Source organism: Podarcis melisellensis (genome assembly GCF_964234715.1).
Source record: "Podarcis melisellensis genome assembly, chromosome: 3".
Taxonomy (NCBI): Eukaryota; Metazoa; Chordata; class Lepidosauria; order Squamata; family Lacertidae; genus Podarcis; species Podarcis melisellensis.
The window spans coordinates 24,371,127-24,380,188 of record NC_138530.1 but is presented as its reverse complement, the minus strand read 5'-3'; the positions used below and the strand labels follow the sequence as shown (position 1 = coordinate 24,380,188).

Here is a 9,062-nt window from a genome sequence, read left to right as displayed (position 1 = left end):
TAAAAGGTCAGATTTTCCAGCAAAATGTTGACCATATTTAGATGTTTTTTATCACTGCAATTGTCTTAGAAATACAGAACCTATGTATAGAAGTTAAACGAGGATCAATATTTCTTCCAGGAATTATTTGAGATTCTCTTTGGTTATTTTAAGCCACATCATTTGCTCCACAATACTTTTTCAAGATGGCAATTTTCCCTGTAACACCTTCCAGTGTGATGTAAGACTACTACTAAAGGACAACTTTGTGGTTATAAATCTGAAGGAAAGGCCTATACACCGCAATTTCACATTGGAGAAATCATTGCTCGCTGACAAGAATATGTATCACCCCAAACCTTCCATGTTTTAACAAGTCCTGACCTAGAACAGACATTTATTACATGGGCTTGTTGGTGTAATGCTGCATCATATAGTCAAATATAAACTCAATGAATCTGTTTGGAAGGAACTATTGTTATATACGCATTAGCCTCCACGCCTTATTTATTGGTTACAGATCATGCATATATCATAATAGGCTTCCAAACACTTGCAACCCGATTGCCTAGGACTGTCCAACTGGTTTCAAAGAATAGCTCAGCTGGTCTTTCCTGTGTATTACATTTAGATTCTGTGTTACCCTGTTAAACTGGAAATACAAGAAATCTTCGTCCATGTAATCGTACTTTAATGGCAAATGAATTAGTTAAACTGATTGGTCTAGATTTGCACTACAGGAAAGAATATACATTGGTAAGATTTCAGCTGATGCCCTCTGCTGTGTTAGCCAGGCAATACCACAGCATTATTGCGTTTGTGATGAGGAAGCAATGGAAGACAGTCTGTGGCACCTATTTAGTTTGTTCTTGTTTTATCCTAAAGGTACAATGATTCCTTTGCCTACTGAAGGAGTATGTCAACTGGTAAAATCAGCAGAAATAATATTTTTTCCATTGCAAACAGGATAGAGATCTCTGGAACTATGGCTATGTTTGCCTTGGCTGCTACAAAACTTTTGACAAAAAAAATCTGGATGCTTGTGTAATTAGTTGCCTATAGGCTGGATATATTTTGTTTTATGATGCTCCTCTATTTTTTGTTTTTGATGCATTTTTTTTACTGCAACCACATGTAACTGTTATGGCCAATGGCTAAAACAAATAATCAGCGAGCTGATCAGATACTGACCTACACAACAACACCATTATGCCAGTCCCCTGCCAAGCTGCTAACGACAGAATCCGATTAGATTACAGATGGAAAATACACAATCCCTGACTATTGAGAATTCCTAAGGGTCTTTCCCAGTAGATGCCAGTCAATGAAAACTGGGAGGGACATTTACATTCCTTTTGAAAATAATACCGAGAGAGAAAAAATATTCTGCTCAGACATGCAGGTACCAGCATCTCACTAAGAACACTACAAATGTCACTTGCCAGCAAACATTTCACATGAGAGCAGGCATGCTTACAGGTGTCACGTAACTCCCTACATTAGCTAACCCCTCGAAAGGGGTCAACCACGCAAGGCTGTCAGTGATCAGCTGGACATATGAGAAACATCTCACACAGCATGCAAGTTGCCAGTTCTCTCCATCAGCAATGTCGGGCGACAGTGACAGGTGAAGGCAAATCACACCCCGGGACTGAGATGGGCAGACACACTCAAGAACCATATCCAATTCTCCAAAGACAACCTGGGTGACGCTAGCTATTCCCTGATAAGAACAGATTCTCAGGGAGAAATATTGGGGGAAAGAGTAGCTTGCAAGGAACACCCAAATAGTTCCTCTGCGTTTATCAAAATGCTTTCAATGATTATTAAATCGGTCCGCTCATATTGAAAGCCAGTTCATCTTCTCTGAGATTGTCTCCGTGCAGATTCTCAGGGACACGGCCACACAGAGGGTGAGATTCCAACTGGAGATGCAATTTACCTGGAAAACTAGTATCTGACCACAGTTTTTTGGCAGCAATTTAAGTGAACAAAGCAACACATTTCTTTTCAACCCTGAATCACCACTGAGAACTATTGGGTGTAAACTGGGAACACCCTGGGTCAGGTGCTACTTTTTTTCCTGAAATGCTTGGGGGATGTGCCAAGTGGAGACCATTTCAGTTGTCTAAAGTGGCCCTGGCTTAAGAGGGTCAATCTTCATCTGATTTGGGGGAATCCAAGAGCCACATCTCACCAGTGTCACCCATGACTGGAGCAGCTTTTGAACCAAGTGGGAGCATGGCTATGAACGGTTTGGCTTTGATTGAGAGAAATAAAGATGTTTCTGACACTTAACTTTTTCTAGGGCTCTGGTCAACATAAGATACAGTAACTGTCTATTTTCCCATCATACTTTGCTACTTTTCCCATCATACTTTGCAACTTTTCCCATCATACTTTGCAACTTTTATAAGCAATAGAGGTGATGCACAAGAAGACCGTGCCTGGGGAATGATCCCACTCCTAGCTCTGGGAAGGAGAAAGGTGCAAGCTGCCTAGCCAAGTCATTCCAAAGTTGAACATGCTGACTTCCCTGAACAGGAATGAGGAAGTTGTGGCCTGATAAAAATTTCATATAGAAGAGGTGTGTGTGTGTGTTTATTTATTGCATTTCCATACCCGCCGCCCCCTAACCCAAACTGCTGAATGTTTGCTGGGCTTTATCGCTTCCAAGAGCAAACCTATGGCTCCATAAGAGAGTCCTGGCAGGCATAAAACCCCCACTGTGTATATTTATGCTAACGTTATCAGCCAAGCTATGTAATTTTTATTTATTTCTTACATACATACATAAACGGCCTCTGGCCATGATGAATATCTTAACGTGCTTTACCTCAAAGTGGAAATCTCCTCCCTCTTCTTTCGGTGAGGAAAGGTCTTGATAAGTACCACTGCCTCTAGGCAGCAAATAATAATAATAATTAACAATAATAAATCCCTGCATACTCTCAAGGATAACCTTTTTAAAACAAAAAAGTGATACAACTTTTGCAAATGGAGGTATTTCAGTGCATTCCTATCACTAATGCACATCCAAGTCCAAGTATCCAAGCCAGTAGTCTCCAGTCAAAAGACTTTTGAGAAATGCCTCAGCAGCATCTCCCATGGTGAAGCCTGCGGACTTCTGATTTCACTGTATCCCTCCTTCAATCCTGTTTAACCGGGAGCTCTGAAGTGCACAACACGAATAGAGCCCTCAAAGAAACAGATTGCCTCATAAAAGGAAAAGAAGGAAGTGAATGCAGATTCGCAGAGGGCCAATCTAGCTGTTCTCCCTCCTTTCAGGGCCGCTCAAATTTCTTCTGGGTCAAAGTAAAGAGGAATAGGCCGCAGTAAAGAGGAATAGGCCAGTCTTCTTGTTAAGAAGGAAATCTGTAGGCATCTTGAAAGCCTCCATCCACCACAGAACATTCTGTGCAATGGGAAAGAACTCGCCACAGCTACTTGTCTTATCAGCAGAGAGGCCCTCTAACAGCCCCAGCGACATGTTAGAGCAAAACTTTCAGATGCCAACAATCCAAGTCTCAGCTTCTGTTTATTGCAGAGACGGCATTCTTTGTTGTGGCAGATGTTTTGAGGCCAGAGCTGAAGGCACAAAATGAAACACGTTTTGAAAAGAAAAAGAAACCAAAACCTACTCGTATAGGGGGTGTGGTGGGGTGGGAGGGAAAACAAAAACCCTGAGGTGTTGCAAATTAATTTGGGGACTTGTCACATAAATGCCTGAAAGGAAACAGTAAGGAAATAAGACTTCTCAGAACCAACTAGTTTGCAAGGTATTTGACAAAAAATACCTTTCGAATGAGGGGGGGAAATGAATCTTTTTGCAATCATAGTTGCAAAAAGTAAAAGGACCAACAGCAAGAACCAGATTTATCCCACCCTCCTCCACCCCCGAGTTACAAACCAAAACAAAACATTCAAACTATTCAGATAGTTTAAAATAAAAGGGAAGTAAACACTTAACCCTCCCAGCCGAAGGAAAATAATTCCAACAGGCATGTATAATTTTACAGAATGGCTTTCTCTCTCTAGAGCTCCACATCATCCTGAAGCAAATCTGTGTCTTCTTCATCCAGTAAGAGGTCAGGGTCTATTACTTCAGTACCGTCCATGACCTCTCCCAATTCCTGAACAACATCGCTGCTGAGGTCGTCGGCTTCCTCAACCTGCTTTATCAAGTCCAAATGATCCAAGGGTATCAAGCTATGCCCAGAGGGCCCCGTGGTCCTTGCAATCGTAGCCGCCATTTCAGCTGCAACAGCCGCCTTCTGGGCTTTCTGCCGCTGCTGCTCTTCCTGCTGCCGGTGTGTTTTCATGTGAGCATTCCGGCTTTTGATTTTGAAAAACATCCTAGTGGGGGGGGGGGGGGAGAGGAAGAAAAAGGAATGCAGAGAGAGAGAGAGCAGATTTCAGAAACAATTATTTTGAGTATATGGGGACCTGTGTGCTACTGTGAACATCCAAAAAGTGTAGGTGTTAGTTGAATATACAGTTAAATGCATTTTCAAGCAGGCAGACTTTGGCAATATAATAACATCATCATCATTATTATTATTATTATTATTATTATTATTATTATTATTATTATTGTCACGGCCACCCAGGACGGGTCCCAGCTCACAAGAGACCTCACTCCGTTGCAGTTTATTTACAGGAAAAGTTTATTGAAGATTTCTGCTTCTCGTACAGTTCAGCATCGTGGCCGTACGTCTGTCACCTTAGACCGCTGAAGTCCCCTCTGACTCCTCCCCTCTTCCACACCAACTTAATAGCCTGGCTCTAGACCACCTCTTCCTCTCCTTTCTTTTCCGCAGGGTCTTCCTGCCCCCCTGGGTTCCCTCTCTCCGTGACTCGCCTGAGGCTGAATCCTCTGCCGCCTCTTCCCCCCTCCTTCTGGCTTTAGGGCCGGGCTCCTCCCCTGAGCTCTCTCCACTTCCGCGCGCCTCTACGTTTGAACTTGGCGCGCGTACGTTGCTGCTGACCTTTCTTTCGACCGCTACACCACCCCTTGTTCTGCTCTCCACCCTTTCCGGCTGAACACCTTGCTCCAACCCCCTTTCTCTGTTCTCTCCTAATCCTGCTCCCTCCGAGAGGCTGACGACTCCACCCCCTTTTCTCCGTTCCGGCTGAGACGCCTCTTGCTGCGTCTGTCTTCCACTGGGCTCCTCTCCGCTTCTCCCTTCTCCTCCCTTTTGCTTGATTAAGGTAACCCCCTTTTGAGAATCCTCTGACTCGCTGCTCAGACTCGTGGATTCCCTCAGAATTCCGTCATCTTCTTCCTCATCCTTCTGCCCCTCCTCCCACTCGCTCTCCGTCTCCTCTGTCATCTCCTCCTCTCTCCCAGAAACCCTGACAATTATTATTATTATTATTATATTTATATCCTGCCTATCTGGCTAGTAGTAGTAGCAGCAGCAGTAGTAGTAGTAGTAGCGCTAGTACAGTCATGTTACATCTGCTTCATGTTACGTTCTTTCAGGTTACGTCCTGCGGCGACCCAGAAGTACCAGAAAGGGTTACTTCCGGGTTTTGCCGCTCGCGCATGTATAGAAGCGCAAAATGACGTCTTGCGCATGCGCAGAAGCGGCGAATCGCAACCTGCGCATGAGCAAATGCGTCGCTGCGGGTTGCATTCTTTTCATGTTGTGAATGGGCCTCCAGAATGGATCCCGTTCACAACCAGAGGTACCATTGTATTACTATTATTATTACTACTACTATTATTTTGCACTCTGTCAGCTCAGCTGCCTCTCTGGGGTAACTGCCCGCACTGTTTCCAAGCATTCACAAGAAGGGAACCAGAATAAACCTAAGGTGTTAGTTAAGCCCTTGAATGATCATTTCAAGGGGGGAAGAAGGCTGCCTTGTTACCAATGGAAGGATACTGGAAGGCAAGGGGAGAACTGGGCTCCAAGGATGGGTGCCCCCTGCTCTCCCAACACCCCTCTGGTCATCAAGGGATGGAGGCAGACCAGGCCCTTTTGCTGCTAGAAGTTCCTTTGTAGAAAAGAACTCTGGGTTGAAATAATGAGCCACAGAGGGTATGCATCCTCAGACACCAATTCCCTCATTCTCCAGGATCCTTTGGGCCAAGCATGTCTCACTGCTGAAAGGGTGGTTGTTACAAGAAGTCCCAAGGGGAACTGACAGCAAAGCCTCGCAGGGATCAGCAGCAGGGAACCATCTGGCCTTGTGAGGCTCTTTTGGCCACACCACACACTCACCTGTCCAACCCTTGACATTATATACGATGCCAGGTGTGGGACGGGTAAAAGATGCGGCTGGGTCAAAGGCATAACTTACCAGCTGATCAGCAGTACCTGCAAAACACAGCTGCTCTATACTGATTCAGACCACTGGTCTATCTCGCTCAGGACTATCTACACTACCTGGAAGCAGCACTCCGGGAATTCAGGCAGGGAATGTTTCCAGCCCTCCCTGGAGATGCTGGGGTTTGAAGCTGGGACGTCCTGCAAGCACAGCCAATTTTCTGCCGCTATGATGCAGATTCATAGTCCAGTGGTACACCATACAAAGTACTTCACAAACAACCACAATCACCTGCTTGCCAGTTCCTGCAAAAAGGCCGGCATGCCACGCGTTACTTTGAAATAGCCGGTTGATTGATGAAGCTTGCACATTTCAAGCCCCAGGTGGCTCCATCCACCTCTCAAACTTGGTCTACAGCGAGTGGGGGAGATGGGGATCCAGTCCAGTGGCCAGATCTAGCTCCCCACCCTGAAGACATAGAACCCCCTGGTGCAGCCAAGGGGCCTTGCTGTCAGTGCCTATCAGCTGATTGGTGCTGGCAGCAAACTACCCTGGGATTGGCTACATTAAGAAGTTTCCCATCTTCTGTTTAGGTGTCAAAACACTGCAGGTAACCCAAGGAGGGATCGCAGCAGGACCAGCCAGGGGTGTGGTCTGGGAAGGGTGTGTGGCCTCAGGCACATCCCAAAGGCCAGACAGGGAGGCCTGGTGGGACACATTCTGAACCTGGGTCAAAGGTTCCGTACCCCTGGTTTATACCATTCTAGGGAGCCCCATTCCTAACATCTCAGTTTATTTCCCCCCCGATGAAACAAGTTCTCTCTGTGTTTCCCACATCTACTCACTTGCCACATTCTTTACAAGGGAAAAGTGTAGTTGGGTCTGTCTCGCCACTTGTCGTACTGTGAGCTGGGGAGCTTTTGGCAGGGCCGCAATCATTCTGGGAGCTGGATTTCTGCTTCGAACCGTGGCTCCCGCCGCGGGTTTTCGTCACAGAGTTTGTACCGCCATGAATGCGAACGTGGCCATTCAGAGCTGGTCTGGAGTTGAACATCTAGGGGGCAAAAGGATAGCTCAGTTGGTAGAGCCCGAGACTCTTAATCTCAGGGTTGCGGGTTCAAGGCCCATGTTGGGCAAAAGAATCATGCCTTGTGGGGGGTTGGGCAAGAGGGCCCTCGTGGTCCCTTGCAAAGCTACAGTAGTTCTGAGTCACAAAAGTGAAGTGCCATCAAGAGTTTCTCACAGGCCACTGTGACAACTGGATGTTGCACTACGACGGACCTCTGGCCGGATTCAGCAGTCTCTTCATATGTAATATCAAAGCATTTCTAAACAGGGACTTGTTTTGCTCTCGTTCTGGTTGCTTGCTTAAAAACCTAAGGAGAATCCTGCTGGACCAGTTAAAAACTTCCATCTAGCCCAACTTTGTTTTTCTTGAGCACCGTCTTAAACAGAAAGGGGAAGGAAGAAAAAGGGAAGAGACCTCTAGGCACCTCGGAAGAGACTTCTCAGGCCTCATGTGTTTTGGAATAAATCCTTCTTCAGGGGGACTCTTGAATAACAGTTTGTGACCCAGTCTGTAAAGCACAGCTGCAGCTTGGTTCCTAGAGCGCTCAATGAGGAGGATTTTCTCCAAAATGTGTTGGCCTTAATAAACCTTTTCTTGTGTACTTGGGAGATCTCCAACCTTTTTCTTCCTATGATGGCGGTCAGCCAATTCAACAAGCCCTCCCCAAATGTTTTACCCTTTCATCAAAGGCGAGTTGATCCATCTCCCTGACGGTTTTGGGCTGCCCTCTTCTGACCTTTCCCCAGCACTGCAATATCCCTTTCTGAGGTGGGGTAACCCAAACTGGACGTAACATTCCAAGCACAGCTGTACCATAGAATTAAAATGTTTCCAAGTCCACTTACCGCTCCGCAGTCCGGCATTTCACATGTAAATGAGGTCGCTGGAAGTGTGGGGCTTTGCAAGGAAGGCAGGTTAATAGGCTCAGCAGCAATAATTGAAGGCGGCTCGGGAGAATTCTGAATTTCGGCTTCCTCTTTGACTGACTTCTTGTCCTCCTCTGTCTGCTCCTCTTCCTCTAATTCATCGTCTTCGCCACTAGTCTGAAATTCAAAAGGGATTTTAGGGGAGGTGGGGTGGAGAGCAAGCATGCCTTAAGTAAATGGGAGACAGGAAAGCTCTTCTCTCAGCTCTGAAGGTGGGAGGGGTCGTTCCCCAAGCTGGCTGACCTCTTCCCAGCTTGAAAAATCAAGTTGAACAGCTGGTAAAAGCTGCTTTCACCAACTTGGAGCACCCTGGCTAGCAGTGGCTCTCCAGTTAAGAGGTCTTTCCTATTCCTTGCTATCTGATCCTTTAAACTGGAGATGCCAGGGAATTTCTGAACCTTGGAACAATGTCAGAAATAAATATCTGGAGAGCACAAGTTCACAAGCTAGAAAAATAAAACGGAGGGTGGCTCTTACCAGGCATTCATTTTTCACTTCTGCTAAGCGTGTTCTGTGCTTTCTTCCTAAATGCATGATTTTCTTCCAGGTATAATAGTATTCCACACACTGGGCCACCGTCTTCGACTTCACCTGCGGTCAAACAGTAATTCAGATGTTGCAACATTGATCTATGATTGTGTAGCGTTCAGCACAACACCAAAAACACCACTCACTCGTGTCTTGATCACAAAGAGCGGAAGAAGGCTTGAAAGCACGAATTGGGCTACAGATCTTATGGAAGTATTTTTACCTATGCTCCCAGTCACATGCTCATTTTTATCCTGCCAGTCCATTAGGGAGCACTGGGTGAC

General features: G+C 45.9%; 1 protein-coding gene across 10 annotated transcripts in view; it reads right to left on the bottom strand.

Moving 5' to 3' along the window:
- Positions 1-3,333: 3,333 nt before the first annotated feature.
- The window catches only part of TRERF1 (transcriptional regulating factor 1), a 75,253-nt gene continuing 69,524 nt past the window's right edge, over positions 3,334-9,062 (bottom strand). For all 10 annotated transcript variants that reach the window (XM_081903731.1, XM_081903730.1, XM_081903732.1 and 7 more), the window contains 4 exons: positions 8,728-8,841; positions 8,170-8,367; positions 7,101-7,309; positions 3,334-4,335 (listed from right to left, as the gene is read on the bottom strand). In XM_081903731.1, coding sequence (XP_081759857.1) covers positions 4,014-4,335; positions 7,101-7,309; positions 8,170-8,367; positions 8,728-8,841 — 843 coding nt within the window. In that variant the 3' untranslated portion in view covers positions 3,334-4,013. The remainder of the gene's footprint in view (positions 4,336-7,100; positions 7,310-8,169; positions 8,368-8,727; positions 8,842-9,062) is intronic.